Raw genomic sequence first — 18,061 nt, 5'->3', positions numbered from 1 at the left:
CTGAACAAAATGATATATAATAAGTGTGGGTGCACTTAATATGAAAGCGGTGAATTAAGGTTGAACAAACATACAGCGCAAATTTAAGGTTTTGTTTTGATCAGAACTTTTTCTCTGTCCTTAAGGAGTTAGACTGAGGTTATTTTGAAATGCATTAATTCTACCACATTTTGCCATGTGTTCATTCTATTACATTTTCACCTTTTCTGTTTAAGTGCGCCTTTATATGCGCCTTTATATATCATATATATATTTATTTTTTTTAGGGTGTATTTTAATTTGATTCAATATATGTATGCATACATTGGGGCTGCTGACATCAGGGCTCAAAATCACCTGTTCATATATGTTATTTGCCAAAAAAAGTAAGGGATATACTTTTTTTTTTGCCAGGGTTTAAGTTATCATACATATATTTAAAAGCTTTCAAACTCCCCTAACCCTGGATGTCTTACAGGATTTCATCAACCACATCACTGATTACATCACCTGTGACATGGTTGATGGCATCACCAATTACCTCACTAGTGATATCAGTTATTGCATCATCCAATGAATCAGAGAAACAATATTTTTTTTTTTTGTAAAAGTATTGCATTCTCACAGCAACTCATAGTCCCCTTCTTAACTCGTTATTTTCACACTCAAACAGCTCCTCATTCCTCTCTTCTCAAACAACCTTGCCTTCCCTTTTAGCCTCTTTATTATATCTTCTAAGCCACAAATACATCAACCTGAGACCCTTATGACCCCAATATTTATTTTGATACCCCACTTAGTTACCCTATCCTTCTCACACTAGTCTCTTTCTACCCTTTTATCCCCTGTCAGGGAGGTGTTCATCCCCCTTTACTGCCCATGTGTGATATAGAGCCCCATCAAGTCACACCCCACGGGTTGTGAACCACTAATGTAGATCACAGATTTTTTTTTTTTTTTTTTTGCTTTTCAGATTGTGACATTGTTTCAGTGTGTTTTAGCATTCCCCTCTGTCAAGGTCCCATTTTGCAAAGTGAGTTTTTGCTTGGCACATTTAAGAAATATAGTAATTTATAATTATTCTTTCAGATACGATCTTGATGCATGTGATATTCAAGAAAAATACCCTGATCTCTTTCAAGTAAACCTGGAAGTTGAAGTGTCTCCTCGAGATAAACCACTTAATATCACTCCACCATGGGAAAACATTAATACAAAAAGATTAACGCCCAAAATACTATTTACCAGCCGAGAGGAACAGCAGGAAATCCTCTCTAAATTTGGTAATACATTAGTCTTTTTTTTTTTTTTTTTTCTTTACCAGGTCTTGCATCCGTGAACATCAGAGTAATGTTCTAACATTTGTTTATGCGTTCTTGTTGCGTTTGCTTAGAGGGTATTTTATCATCTATAGTAGATAAATATTTGGTGAACAATTGGTTAATGTTACAAGGAATTAATAACATGCAGATTAATTGTAAAAATGAAATAATACACTATCAAAGACCAGCAGTAAACTTTAGTTAGATGTCAGTGTTCTCTCTGAATATGTAAATTGTCAGGGAAATTAATGGGAATTTTAGTTTTTAGATGATTAAAGAACTGGAAACTGCTGTTTTTGAGAATAGTTTTAAAAACTCTGTGGTGTATTCACTAAAGTGATAATTGTCAGAAATTTAACGTGAATGTCAAATTTAAAAGGACACCACAGGCACCAAAGCAACTTTAGCTTGATGAAGCCATTTTGGTGTTTAACCCCTTAAGGACTGTAGCGGAGAGCTGATTTCTCGCAGCTATTCTCCACTTTAGATCCAAGGGAGGCTCAGGAACAAGTCATTAGTAAATCCACAGCAGAGTTTCCAGCAGGTAAAAAGGTTCAGCGAAATCCCCACAGCACTCCCAATAACTGGACGACACACAGTTTCAGGAGTAGAACTGACAATCGTTTATTCCAAGGTTTCTTATAAAGCCTGCTCCCATGCAAGGGAGGGAACTACAGTAATTATGACAGTAACCAATACCATTCTTGTTACCTCCCACACATCTCCTCCCCTCAGAGTGAGTCATAATCCCCTTAAGTTGTACAGTACTTTACCCCAAACTTGGATGTACCCCTAAACCATCACATATCCTTAATATCAGGGTACCGCTAGGTAGCCCTGATCTGGGTGAATATAATATCCAAAATTCACCCAGATCGGACCAGGGGTTCGGTAGTTACAGGCAGGGGAAGTTTGACCGACCGCACACGAGTTGGTATCCGAAAAGGGTTCCACGAGAATGGGCCCTGCGGTCGGTCTCCGTTCGGCAGTTAAAACAGGCATTTATAATTGCCATCCACATTTACATTCACCTAGATAGTGATTCCCTCATTCGGTACTTTATTACTACCGAATGGGGATTCGTTATGTTTCTCCGTTCGGCAGTTACGGAGCTCTGGAGGTCTCAGCGGTGTTTGGTTGTTTGAGTGTCCGATTTGAGTTCCAGGCACTCGACGACCAAACACCGCTGGGATTTTCATGCGTAAGATGGCCGCCGCCACGTGTACGCATGCCGAATGGCGGCCACCCAGATACAATGCTAATGAGCCGGTTAACTTGCGGTTGGAAGGAATGTGAACTTTAATAGCCGGCACACTTCTCTCTGGGGTGGTCCCTCCGTTCGGTAGTTTCCATAAGTATATAGTACGGATGGAAACTACCGAATACCATACAATTCACATAATACACACACGAATAGCAATTTCAACATAGGGAAAACATATACAAACACAGTCACACAGGCATTTTGCAGGACAGGCTCACTGCATTCCGCTACAAGGACACATGACGTGTGTGACACGTCATGATTCCCTTTTATTCCAGAAGTTTGGTCCTTAAGGGGTTAAATCATGCCCCTGCAGTCTCACTGCTCAATTCTCTGTAATTTAGGCGTTCAATTACTTTGTTTATGCAGCCCTAGGCACTCCTGCATGTGACTTGCATAGCCTTCTTAACCCCTTAAGGACCAAACTTCTGGAATAAAAAGGAATTATGACATGTCACACATGTCATGTGTCCTTAAGGGGTTAAACACTTCCTGTAAAGAGAAATCTAATGTTTAAACTTTCTTCATTGCATAGCCTGTTAAATTTTGAATTTTTGTTAATAGCCTGCAGATTCCTTGTGTGTGTGATTAAAGTTAAAGGATCACTATAGTGTCAGGAAAATAAACTTGTTTTCCTGACACTATATAATCCTTAGGTCCCCCTTCCCTCAGGGCACCCCTCACGCTTGGCTGAAGGGGTAAAAAAAACCTTCAGCCGATGGGGCGTGTCCTGGACTCCGATCATGGCGGCTGCTTAATCCCTCGGCTCCACACCACCCAGCAGTAATAAGCGTGCTGATGCCTAAAACCCCCACATAAATGGGAAGAACAAAGAGGCAAGATACCCCACAGACCTCCAGGAACAAGAAGCCCCACTCACAAACTGGTCCGATGGATGAATTCCTTGGCACACCGGCTGGTAACTCACAAGAGGCCTTTGTGCCCAATATGGCGCCGACATCTCCGACATCCACGTGTTCAGGCGGGGAACAGGTTACTCTGGCGGACATCGGGGTGGAATTGAGGCGTATGACAGCCCTGATGGTCACGAAAGAAGACCTTAATCGGGCTTCCAACACCCTGCATGCAGCGTTGAAAACTGAAGTGGCGGGCATCAAAGCAGACCTCTACACACGCATAACACGCATAACTGATGTGGAGAAACGTGCAGACAATGCTGAGAAACAGCCCAAGGCCACAGACACCGCCATTCACAGACACGGAGACCTACTGCTGGCCATACGGCGGGACCTGGAAGATCTTGACAACAGGGGCCGCCGCAACAACATAAGGGTGCGCGGAGTACCGGAGACAGACAGCTCAGGGGAACAGATAATGCAGAAGGCTCGCTCCCGCACCCACTGGGCATACAGAGGCGCAGAGGTCACCCTCTACAGCAACCTGTCGCCACTAAGTCTTGACGCCAGACGCGCCTTGAGACCAGTGACAACAGCATTGTGTGACAGAAACATCCCATACAGGTGGGGATACCCTTCAGCATCAATGTTCGCTATCATAACGAACTGGTGTCGGCCTGAAGCCCAGAAGATATACCCACCTTCCTGCAAAAACTGGAACTGCCCAACATCACAGTCCAGAATTGGATCCTCCACCCTCTGGAGCTCAGGCCCCAACCGCAAAGACCACCCATCTGTCGAGGCAGGGACCTGCCGGAGCGCAGCTGAAGGCCGGATTTGACCCAACCTGAAGAGTAACTGCACACCGCATCGCTGTAAAGCCGGGCCCAGCACAGACCACACAACTCCCCGACATCACACCCAGTGAGAAGAACCTCACTACGGTCCTGATTTCCAACAGCATGACGCATCAACCGACACCCTCCTCCGGAAACAAGAACTCTGAATCTCGGTAAGCTACATGAACACCACCCTATGACAGCATTAACTTATGACAGCATTAACATAGTACTGAGGCTTTTTAGTCCTCAGGAACCATCTAACATACAACAGAAGCCTAACGTGGATACCTCACATACCTGTCTCTTGCCCTCTCCTAAAGGGCAGTCCACCTTATTTGATTGCAAATTCCTTTCCTAATGTGTTTTACACCCACCTCCTATAGAATGTAAGCTCGATCGAGCAGGGTCCTCTTCAACCTATTGTTCCTGTAAGTTTATTTGTAATTGTCCTATCTATAGTTAAATCCCTTCTCATAATATTGTAAAGCGCTACGGAATCTGTTGGCGCTATATAAATTGCAATAATAATAATAATAATAATAATAATAAGACCTAGTGCTGCATAATTCATCTCTGTATATGATGCTTCCCCAATAAGCAGGCAAAGGGTCAGCCTTTACCACGGATTGTGTTGCCTTGTTCTAATTTTGAAGTGCTATGTCATGGGCTTGCGGATGGTGGCTGTTCGTCGGGGGCCTAGGGCTCCCCTGTGCCCGCAACAAGGCGTACATGGCAGGGTGTTGCTCCCCAGGCTGCCCGCACGGCGCGTGCCCACCGCGGACCCCACACCCGACGGAGTCCGCATACCGCTCTTGCCCACTCCACATACTCACCCATAACTGCAGGGGGCTGAACATCCCAGAACAAAGGTCACACCTCCTCATGGAACTCCGACAAAAGCAAATCTTGATAGCCCTCCTCCAGGAAACTCACTACCGAGGGGACTCCGCCCCGACCCTCAAGGACAGAACATACTCACAAATGTACTTCAGCAACCACCGATCCTCCAAGAAGGCGGGAGTAGCAATACTCCTTGCCACAAGGCTGGCTTTTACGGAAATGGATAAAATATTAGACCCGGAGGGACAACACATCTTCCTGAAAGGCACAATAGCAAACAAAACCTACACTCTGACATGCATCTACGCCCCCAACCGGAACCAATCGCAGTACATCCGTAGAACCCTGACCGCCATGGCTCACTTTACAGAGGGAACCCTCATTCTTGGAGGAGACCTCAATGTCCCCCTCAACCCCACCCTGGACACCTCCACAGGAAGAAGTAGCAGTGCACAGAGAGAAATTTGAAGCATCCTAAGGCCCTCGGGCGTTTAACCCCTTAAGGACCAAACTTCTGGAATAAAAGGGAATCATGACATGTCACACATGTCATGTGTCATTAAGGGGTTAAGGCTGGTAGACTGCTGGAGAGCCCTTCACCCCACGATGAAAGACTACACGCACAACTCAAGAGTTCACGTATTCCTCCAGCAAGAACAGCTGACCGCACTGCAAAGGGCAACCATCAAAGCCGCCACGTTGTCGGACCACGGGGTGGTAAGAATGGAACTAGACTCACCACTGACAAGACCGAGAGTGGTGACCTGGAGGCTAAATGATGCCCTGTTGGAGGACGTAAAAATCGGAGACAAAATCGCGGAAGCCTTGGACGACTACTTCTCAAACAACGAAACTGAAGAGACCCCGGCCACCACCACATGGTAAGCTCATAAATGCGTCCTGAGAGGTCACATAATCCAACTGGCAACGAAGAAGAAAAAGGATGCTCAGCGACAGATGTTGGAACTCCTCAATGGAATCAGTGATATTGAGGAACACCACAAACAAACACTTGCGGAGGATACCTACACAGAACTGCTGGGACTCCGGAGCCAGCTACAGACACTACTGGTCAAGAAGCACTACCAGCAACTGCAGAGAACAAAAGCCTTCTATTATATACATGCTAACAAAGGGGGCAACTTCTAGCCCGTATGCTCAAAAGACAGCAAGCACAGGTACATAAGCTGAAACTAACAGGAGGGCGGACTACTCAACACCCCAAAACAATAGCGCACAAATTCCAAGCCTACTACACCCAACTATACAACCTACACCTACAGCCCCCCACCATCCCGACACATACCAAGAAAAGGGAAATTCAACAATACCTAGCACAACACCTCGCCAAGAACTTAACCCAAGAAGAATCCAAACTCATGGACGCTCCCATCACATAAGACAAAATTAGGGCATCGATCAAAACAACAAAGACGGGCAGAGCCCCGGGACCTGATGGGTTTACACTCTAATACTATAAGATATTTGGGAACACGCTCATCCCCAAATTAACCAAGGCCATGAACACACTCACAACGGGGAACAAGCTCCACGATGACACACTAGCAGCAACCAAGCCGGGAAAGGACCTGGAATTATGCAGCAGTTACAGGCCCATTTCCCTTCTAAACATCGACATTGTTATTTACAAAGGTCCTGTTGAGTTGTCTAAATACGTTCCTCCTTAGACTGGTACATCCAGACCAAACTGGCTTCGTCCTAGGTAGGGAGTCCCGCGACAGTGTGCTGCAGGCACTCTCCACCCGGCACCTCGCTAAACATTCAGGAGACCGACTACTACTCCTTTCCACTGACGCAGAAAAGGCCTTTGACAGAGTGGATTTGACCTACCTGTCGGAGCTGCTCAGGTAGATTGGATTCTGCACCAACCTGCTCACCTGGATTGCCTCAATCTATAGTCGGCCGTACGCACAAGTCAGAGTGAATGGGGCACTCATGGTCCCTTTCCCAATTCGGAACGGGACAAGGCAGGGATGCCCCTTGTCCCCTCTGATTTTCACCCTGACACTGAAGCCCCTACTCAAAGCCATACGAAATAATGGAGACATCAAAGGATTTCACTCCAACGGGACGAAGCATAAATCAGCGGCATACACGGATGACATGCTATTCTTTATCTCGCAACCCAGAATCTCCCTTCCTTGCCTACTAAGTGTATTCACAACCTATGGACACATATCCGGCCTCAAATTAAACCTAGCAAAATGCGAGGTCCTCATTATGACATTACCCAGCGAAGAGAATGACCGCCTACACACACAATTCCAATTCCATTGGTGTGCGTCCAGGATGAAGTACCTCGGAATCTGGCTCACCAAGAACCCGCAGGACCTCTACCCATCCAATGTCATACCGCTCCTCTCCAAGATACAGCGGGATCTAGGCGATTGGAACCCCAAGACATATCGTGGCTGGGGCGCATCGCGATAGTTAAAAATGAATATCCTGCCCAGACTGCTCTATTTATTTCAAACGCTACCAATGACTATACCCACAGCATATTTCTCCTCCATTAGATCGGCGATAATCAAATACGTTTGGAAGGGCCAACAACCCAGGATAAGACCTGACACTCTATGCCTACCCAGACACTGGGGCGGTCTCGCTCTCCCAGACGTGAAAAAATACCACCAGGCCTCTGTGCTGCAACGCATACTAGAGTGGCACTCACACCCACCTCATAAACAGTGGATCCCGTTGATGGAGGCCGGGGGCAACACACCCATGCCGGAGGCAGTATTGGGCGATGTCACAGACAGCGCATACCCTACACATTTGGAACAGCTTGCGACAAGCCCACCACATCTCCCCGTCCCCAAGCCCAATGATCCCGCTCACCAACAACCGCTCAATAGGGGGAGGACTCACTGCCAGAGCGTGGGGAGTACTAGGAGACCAAGAATACATACCACTCCGCAACGTCCTAGATGACACCGGCCTAAAACCAATTTCCGAACTCGCCAATACTTGAACCCCAACCTTCCAGCAGTCCTTCTAATACACCCAACTGAGACATTTCTACAACTCACTCCGCGAGCGGCCTCACACAGGGCCCTAACACCATTCAAGAACCTATGCCTATCCAAAATGAATATCAGCAAGGCAATCCCCTATCTCTACCAAAACACCCTCATGGGGGATCACTCGGAAATACTCACATTCAAGAGGCAATGGGAACACATCACAAACCACAAATTTACCCCGAACTAATGGGCAAAAATACTCATCCTACACAATAAATCCTTAGTGAGCTCTAGATACCAAGAAGTCAACTACAATCTCCTGTCCCAGTGGTTCAAAACTCCATCACGCCTACATAGGATATTCCCCATTATTTTAGACACATGCTGGAGGTGCGAGAAGGAGGAGGGCACCCTAAGACACATTTGGTGGAACTGTCCGAGCATACAGCCATTCTGGAACCAGGTCAGTGAAAAAATCCTCTGGGAATTGTTCCCCCTAAACATGGAGCAATACCTGCTACATTCGACACCAAGGCCAATTTCACAATATAAAAAATCCATACTGAGACATCTGTTGGACGCGGCCAAGGCGCTCCTATCCGCAATGTGGAAACAGCCGAAAACCCCGACGCGAACACAATGGTATGACCGAGTGGAGAAGATTTGCTCTGCGGAGTCCGTGAGGGCGTCTCTCACGGGGCAGAGCGAAAAATATGCTGAGCGGTGGGGAGACGGCACAACTCCACACGCTGACCCAGCGGACACGGACTGAGCAATGGGAGACGCACACAACCGCTAGATGACAAGGCCATCACGGGAATGCCAGCCACTCGACCAGCAGAGGAAAGGGAATTCAGCCCGATGCCAAGGAAGCTGGAAACGACCAAGGTACGCGGCCAGACCCACTGTCGCGTTCTGGAGGGATCAGGGGAGAGGGAGGAGGGAGGAGGGAGGGGCCGACGCACAACACCTCCAGAACATAATGAGCCAAAGAACCAGCCACAGGCACACATAGAAGGAGGAGACACACACATAAACACGGACTCACAAAACCCACACCCACAGGCCTAGAGACCGGGACAGTTACACCACCAACCAAAGCTACCCAAGACCTTCGGCTCCAACACCAAGCACTACACAGCCACAACAGGATCCGGACACATAGTAACGTCCCCACCTGACCCGTGCCCCCAGGAAACAAGGTCACTACAGAACTATTTTAGAACCATTGGAAAAAGCAAAATACACACAACAAAGTAACGCAGGGAACCGAAAAGCCGGGACACAGGGCAACATGATCCCGAACCCCTGAAAACACAGACAAGACCAGGGACAACAGGAGCCCTTAAAATTCACAGGACACACACGCCATAAACTCACAAACGACACCGGACGGTCAAGGAACCAGACAAAGAACATAACCCCCCCAGCGCCCTGCACATGAGTAACCGAAAGGCCGACACATAAGAGGACAGTAACGACTCGACCTCAGAAACCGCCAAACACACACACACAACCACCACGCAACGACCGCCTGCACCACGACCTAAATCTACACCTCTCAACACGTAAAACATGCAAAGCACAGAGACGCCAGTACCCTTCACAGCTAACCTGAAACATACGACTGCAGGCCCAGACAGGGGGACACACACCGGGCGCAAATGGACAGGCCATGACAGGAGAGAAACCCATCTGTTATTATGAAACAAAACCAAATATTTTCATGTCACATGTTAACTTAACCACCCAGTTTGGCTAGAGACCTATGTGTCTAATTTTCTGTTGTTGTTGGATTATTGCTACTCTTTTCTAGTGCAAAATAGGAAAAATCAAACCGTGTGGGGTATTTAAATATTAGTAGAGAAAGTAGGTGTTGAAGTCAATGCTCCTTTTTTTTTTTTTTTATATATATATTGATGATATTGGAATGTTATTTTTATTAACAATAGTATTGTTTTTTTTTATTATTATTCTGTAATCTTTTTTCCATTTTTTTTTCTTTCTTTTTTGGTATGCATCTCTGTACTTTAATCTCATCATGCAACATTTTTTTTTTTTTTTCAAAATCTTTAGTATTTATGTTTAGTATTCATTTTTTTTTGCTCCTGGAGATTTCCTAATCTGATGCATTATGCATACATTTGTTTTTTATAGGCAAACCTGAATTACCTAGACAACCAGGATCAACTGCTCAGTATGAAGCAGAATTGTCTAAAGAAGACAAGTCTCCTGATCTGCCAGTTTCTGATGCACTCCAGAATAACTTTTTTGAAACGCTTGACTGGCAAGGTATAATTTCCAATCTGCATTTTATATTTGCATACTACTACTAACTACTATTAGCAATGCCAACTTTACCCATGCATCTGTGTTTACCTGGCATATGAATTCTAAAATGGGCCATCTAAACACTGTAATTGCTACAGTGCTTTATAATGGTTATATTATGGGTGGGGACTGTCCCATTTTTTTTTATTTATAAAACACAACAAGGAGCTTGTTATACCCTAAGGTTGGGTTAAAACATGGCCAGTTCCACACAGGTGGACTATATCTCTTTGTCATTTATTTTGGTGTTTGGGTTTCCTTATTGTTTTTGTATGCCGTCTGAGGTACTTGGAAGGAGACCTTGAAGATTTGCACCCACATTTTGAGTGACATGCTGGCATCAATCACAGTCTACCTCATCAATAGCTGCAGGGATAATGCAGGAACTACACTTCCACATTATCATTTGTGATTCTGTCCAGCCTGCATGGCAATGATAATCTAATTAACCCCTTAAGGACACAGCTTCAAAAGGACACAAGCCATGTTTGCATGTTGCTGTTTGTGTTTAAACACAGTTTGCATCTCTGTTATTTATTGCACCAACACATGATTTCATTTTATGTCACATATGCATAGAGAAATTCTCATTAATTATAAAAAAAATGCAAAAAAAAATTGGGGGTGGGGGGGATGTTTTTTTTTTCACAGTTTTGGCAATAATAGCATGCGCATAATATGTCCAGCTTAGAAAAAGCAATTCAAAATAAATGCATTTAAGTGTCTTGATTTTTAGAGTACATAAGATGTATAGGATTTCAGCTTATTTTGAAAGTTACAGGTCACAAAATACCAGGACTAAAATAAATTTTTAATGTGAAACAATTTTAGAAGTTGGTATGCTTGTCTTGTAGGTCTAATAGCCACCTCAGAAAATAAATTTGCCACACAAAATTATATATTTTTATAAAGTAGACCTCACAGGCTCTTTACCGAAGGTTACTTTGACACTTTTTGCGTAACCATTTCATCGCCAATCTTTGCTAAATCATGGAGTAAAATTGTGTTTTTTTCTTTATTTTGGCATATACACATATAAAAAGGTTTGTGTAATGTGTATTTCGTAAAGCTGGTGTGTGCTATTCCTGCACAGAACCCCATATTGTGTTCAGCTACATCTGCTGAGTATAACAATACCCCCATTGTATTCCTTTGGCACTATTCTGTGAAGCTGCAATGCTACATAATAGACCAGGCTATTTCAGTTTCTATAGTCAGAATTTTCGTAGATGGATTTGACGGGCCTATGTCTCATTTTAGGGTATTATAGCAGTTTGACTGTTCAGAAAACCCCACAAAGGGCTTTCATTTGATAAAGCAGACACCCCAGGGTATCTTATATGGTGTATATTGTGCCTTAACTTGTCACAATTTTTTCACCAATTTATGTCAATGTTTGTGGTGGGGTGGTGGGGGGAGGGGGGGAATGACATATTTACATATATGTTGCATTTTTGCTGAGTATTTCTTACACTTGATATGTACCACTGTCATAAAAAAACAAATTATGCTCAGTTACATCTTCTGATTAAAACAATATGCCTAATGTATGACCTAGACACTATTTTGTTAAGTTACAGTGCTGCAAAATAGACGTGACAAGTTCAGGTTTTTAAGTGTGAATTTTCATGGAGGGTTTTGATGCGTCCGTGTCCCACTTTGGAGCACCTGAGCAGGCTACATATTCCAACTACACCATAAAGGCATACCATTTCTTAAAGAAGACATCCCCGGGTATTTCAAAAGGCATATTTTGAACCTTAGCATGGGGTAATTTTTCCGCTAGCTTGTACCAAGTGTAGTGTTAATAAGCATTTATTCTGCCTTTTTGACACACAAAGTATATTTTTGCAAACCTTATGTGTGCTATGACTGTATAATAAACAAAAAAAGAAAAAAAAAAATGCCATTCTACCTGTGTATGATTTACTGAGAAGATTATAGGCTTAAAAAGTAACTTTTAATAAATACATCTAAAATAAAAAATATATTAAAGAAAAATCATATGAACAACAGGAGTGGGTGGAGACTATACAGTGAGTAAAACTCTGACTACTTATACAAGCTGTAAAAGTAACACTAATGCTGAAGCAATACTGTTTTGCTACAATATAACATCAGTGTATTCCCAAGTAATAGAAGTGATACTATATTATATATCACTAATAGCTGTAACAAGAGGGGGGAGATAAGACGACTGCTAAACCAGTGCTGTCAATAGTTCAAAGATTTATGGATAAGTAAATCCCTACATGATAGTACAACTAATGACATGGGTAAGCTCAACATACAATAATTGATAATGTTCTATGGTGCTTAACCTCTGAAAGATCCAAGATAATGGTTCAGCTAAGACAGATTTCTGACAGACGGCGATTAGCCAGTTAAATATCACAAAAGCTGCCTAGATCATAGCAGCGTATTGATAATAAAATAAAGGTTGCTGTCAAGCAGTAAAGTGTAAAATAAGGGGTTGGTGACCTGGCTCCGTTTTTTCTGCAAGATACCCCCTCTGATGAGCTTCACTGGCGAAACGTGCACGTCAGGGGCTCTGGACACATACTGACACATTATTGATGTTGGCACCTAAATCTCTGCTTATCAATTGCTAAATTACCGACATCAAGTTCTTTCATGTCCAGCATCTCAGGAGTGCATATTGGAGACTCTTAACACTAATTTATGTGCTCTGTACATACTTTATTTCTCTTTCTTTTTCCTTTATTATGTTTATTGGGGGAGATTGATAAGACCAGGCATTTTATTAAGGGGTGCCCTTGAAGGCACAAGACTCAGGAATCTTTATTCTAATGCCTTCCTCTGTCACTGTCTGTATATTTTCTACTACCTAGGCAACCTGTTCAAAACTGTTTGCAAACCCTCTCTTTATACTTTGACCTACTATTTAGATGCAGCTAGCACTTAGGCAACTTGTGTGACTTTTAACCGGTTAACTGCTGCCTGTCAGCAGTCCTTCACAGGTGAGCTACTACTTTGTGCTCCACTGTGGTAAAGCATAAGATAACTCAGTGCAGGCAGCCGTTGTTACACTAGAATATACTGCTAGGTATCTTGCAGAAAAAACTGAGCCAGGTCAGCAACCCCTTCTTTTACACTTTACTGCTTGACAGCAACCTTTAATTTATTATCAATATGCTGCTATGATCTAGGCAGCTTTTGTGATATTTAACTGGCTAATCGCCGTCTGTCAGAAATCTGTCTTAGCTGAACTATTATCTTTCTGAGGGTAAGCACCATAGAACATTATCAATTGTTGTATGTGGAGTTAACCCATGTCGTTAGTTGTACTATCCTGTAGGGATTTACTTATCCATAAATCTTTTAACTATTGACAGCACTGGTTTAGCAGTCATCTTATCTCACCCCTCTTGTTACAGCTATTAGTGGTATATAATACAGTATCACTTCTAGTACTTGGGAATACACTGATGTTATATTGTAGCAAAACAGTATTGCTTCAGCATTAGTGTTATGTATACACTTTTACAGCTTGTATAAGTAGTCAGAGTTTTACTCACTGTATAGTCTCCACCCACTCCGGTTGTTCATATGATTTTTCTTTAATATATATTTTATTTTAGATGTATTTATTAAAAGTTACTTTTTAAGACTATAATCTTCTCAGTAAATCATACACAGGTAGAATGACATTTTTTTTTCTTTTTTTTGTTTATTCTCTATGATATTCACTATTTAGGAGTTACCCCCCTTTTTGTGCCCTCTACCTTGTGATATCTAAATTTTGGCCCTAGGTTAATTCTTTTCATTTTCTTCGTATAATGACTGTATAATACTTCATGTGAACATTTGAGATGCAGCCATTACGTTTTTTTTTCTAACTTTCAAGCTTTACGCTGTGTCCATGTTCCATTTTGGAGTAGTTTAGCTGGCTGGTTATTCAAACTTCCCCACAAACACATTCTATTTATTAAAGAATACACCCCGTGGTAATTCAAAAGGCATATTTTGAACCTTAGCGTGGGATCATTTTTTCGCTAGTATGTTCCAAGTGTAGTGGTAATGAGCATTTTTTTTATATATATATATATATATTTTTTTTTTTACTTTTTAGAACTTTTTTTTTACTTATTAATTTGTTTAAACTTTCTTAACTTTTTTACACTTTAAAAAAATGTATAAACTTTTTTTTTTACTGTTAACCCCTAACTAGCAGTAAGCAGCACTGACCGTAAATTCCCCAGTTTCCCATAACTCCCACCCACCCCAGCTAGCAAAATATATAATTTAAAAATATTTAAATTAATGAATGAAATAAATTGAACCCTGTAGGGTTAAAAAATAAATAAAAGTTAACCCTCAGGGGTTAAACAAAATTAGATCATAGTATAATACTGTGATCTCTATTTTTAATACTGTAGGCAGTGATCAAATGGAAGGGAAGGGGTTATTTTTTATTTGGACTGGGTAAAGGGGGGTGGGATTTTTTTACTTTAAAAAATGCTATTAAAACCTTTTTTTTAAACCTTTTTTTTTTAGCTTTTTAACCCCTTAAGGACATATGACATGTGTGACATGTCTTGATTCCCTTTTATTCCAGAAGTTTGGTCATTAAGGGGTTAAAGCTTTTTTTAACGTTAACCCCTAGCTAGCCTAAAACTAAATTCCCCACTAACTTCCACCCACCCCAACTAGCTAAATATATCATTTTTAAATATATAAATTAATTAATAAAATAAATTGAACCCCTGAGGGTTAAAAAAATAAAATAAATATCCCTCAGGGGTTAAAAAAAAATAAAAAATCAGATGACCGTAAAATGTAGTCCCTGCCAATTGATCACTGTAGTTGGTGATCCTTTGGCATGGAAGAGATTAATTTTACACTGGACGCAGAAGAGAAGGGAGGCAGATCGTGAGTCCCTGCAGCACATGTGCTCGCTCTGACAAAAAAAAAAATATATTGTGTTCGTATTTTGTTTGTTTAGCCAGTGTGAAACATGCAGCGCATGTACAGCTTGGATGAGGCATATGCCTTCTTGGCGTCAGTCTGATGCCACTTACACTGCATCCGATTTTGACCCAGGTCAGCTTTCCGACACGTCTAGTGACGTATCATCTGTGTGTGAGCCGGCTGCAAAAATAAACTGCTTTCCCTGCTACGTCGAATGTGGAGGACGACGGAGTACCTCCACAGTTAGCTGAGCTGAACATCCCCCCTTTTAGCACCAACGCAGGCATTAATGTCAATGTGGATAACTTCTCCACTATGCAATATATGGAGCTATTTTTAGTGGATACCATCTTGGAGGAGATTGCTTCCCAGACTAATTTATATGCTACCCAATTTATTGATACCAATCCAGGTAGCTATGCAGTCAGGGAGCATACTTGGCATACCACAGATGTCCCTCAACTTAAAAAAAAAAATTCTGGGCTATTACAATGCTCATGGGGATTATAAAGAAGCCATCAATTTGCTCTTACTGGAGCACCAACCCTATCTGTTCTAGTCCAGTGTACTCCCAAACCATGTCTAGAGCAAAATATGAGTTGCTGCTGAGATATTTACATTTTAATGATAATACCCTCTGTCACCCCAGACATTACCCCAGACAACACCCCGATATGATAGGCTAGGTTTATACTCCCTGACAAAATTTATCCATTGATGAATCCCTAATGAAATATTAAGGGAGATTAGGATTCAAACAATACATTCCCTCAAAGCGCTCTAGGTATGGCGTAAAAGTGTGCAAACTGTGCGAGAGTGAAAGTGGCTATACATTTGCCTTTCGTGTATATGAGGGGGGAAATGGTCAACTGGACCCTCCTGGCTGTCCTGACTCTCTTGGGACTAGTGGGAAACGTGTTTGGGACCTACTGAACCCTTTGTTCAATAAAGGTTACCACCTTTATGTGGATAATTTTTATAGCAGTGTCCATTTGTTTAAAAATATTTATGGTTTGCAGTGCTTTCGGCACTGTGAGAAGAAATTCCAAGGATTTCCCCAGACCTCTCATAGAGGCCAAATTAAAAAAAAAAAGGTGAATGTAAAGCTCTGCTCAAAGCACAATTTAAGGACAGGAAGGATGTTAACATGCTAACCACCATCCATGACGAATGCATGTCAGAAGTCACTGTCCGAGGCAGAGTATAGACCAAACCTGTTTGCATCATGGCTTATGACAGGCACATGGGGAGGGGGGTTGATTTGGCTGATCAGCTGATGCAGCCATATCATATTTTAAGAAAAATATAAGCATGCTATAAAAAAGTGACTATCTATCTGATGCAAGTAGCAACCCACAATTCATTTTTTACTTTTTGAAAAAATGAATCCTGGAAAAAACACCTTCAGCTTCAACAATTGAAGCTCAAGCTGATTTCCACAATCATTTATGGAGATGGTCAAGTTCCAACAACAAGGAGGAGTCCAGACATTTTATTTTTAAGATACCATGTAGTGGTTGACTTTATGTTGGAGAAACCAACACCAGTCAATAAGGTGGAGCGCTCAAAGTTAAATAACTCACCCCCCCTGGGCTTGTAGGTAACCTAGGGGTGGGGAGAATGAAAGAGAATGGGATAATATATTTTTGATGAGTGATAGTATAGTAAGCGTATATGGACCCACTCACATGGTACTGAGCCTCAACAGGCAGGCTCAGATCCCTTGGGCAGATGTATTTTAGGTGACACAGAACCTTTAAATTATGACTTCTGTGCTTTTCCTTCAAAAACAAAAGCGGGGGCGTGGCCTGACTCCGCATGGCAGCAGACGCATAATCTGTGAGCTCCGCCATTCCGTGGACTTACACAGCGTGTAACACAGTGATACACCGACAGCAACTTGCCCTATCTGCTGGGGAGCACAAAGAGGACGATATGGCTACCAAATCCGCAAAAAAATTAAAACAGAAAACACTGCACTCGCACCTCGTACTGGACCGCGGCGGGAGCCCCACTGCTTCAGACAACGAACCGGGTGAGAGCCCAGACCTCCCAGATCCCCCTTATGCCCAACCGGCCACGGATGCCTCAGTGAGCAACATGCTACAATCACTGCAATCCACCCTCCAATCAGACTTCTCTAAAATGGCAGCGGATGTCAGGGCGGACATTCAGGCCCTGGGGGATAGGACGGCACATTTGGAGGAGGCAACAGAAGGGCTGAGGGAAGCCCACAACAAACTTGCTGAAGCCCACACTGCACTACAACAAAAGGTACAATTCCTTGAGGGGAAGATAGCAGCTAATGAAGATCGAGACAGGAGGAATAATATCAGATTGAGGGGGGTGCCTGAAGAAATAGGCCCACGAAACCTGGCTAAATTTGTACAAGACATGTTTCAAGCACTCATACCAGACATAGAGGCCGCAGACCTCCGCCTAGACCGCACCCACAGGTTGCCAAAACCAAAACATCTCCCACCATCAACACCAAGGGATGTAATCACAAGAGTCTATTACTTTGCAGTTAAGGACCGTCTAATGCAAGCCTCCAGAAAACACCCCACACTGCCTAAACCTTTTACTGACATCAAACTGTTCATCGATCTATCAGCAGCGACTATGTTCATGAGAAGGGCGTTTGAACCCATCACCCTAGCTCTGCGGACTGCTAATATACCATATAAGTGGGGGTTCCCCACAAAATTAT

General features: G+C 42.9%; 1 protein-coding gene across 2 annotated transcripts in view; it reads left to right on the top strand.

The window, feature by feature from the left end:
- The window catches only part of GAK (cyclin G associated kinase), a 621,278-nt gene that overhangs the window by 329,166 nt on the left and 274,051 nt on the right, over positions 1-18,061 (top strand). For both annotated transcript variants that reach the window (XM_063455510.1, XM_063455509.1), the window contains exons 19-20: positions 1,069-1,262; positions 10,246-10,380. In XM_063455510.1, coding sequence (XP_063311580.1) covers positions 1,069-1,262; positions 10,246-10,380 — 329 coding nt within the window. The remainder of the gene's footprint in view (positions 1-1,068; positions 1,263-10,245; positions 10,381-18,061) is intronic.

Source organism: Pelobates fuscus, chromosome 5, assembly GCF_036172605.1.
Source record: "Pelobates fuscus isolate aPelFus1 chromosome 5, aPelFus1.pri, whole genome shotgun sequence".
Lineage (NCBI taxonomy): Eukaryota > Metazoa > Chordata > Amphibia > Anura > Pelobatidae > Pelobates > Pelobates fuscus.
Note: the sequence above shows the minus strand (reverse complement) of the source record. Positions and strands in the feature narration are given on the sequence as shown.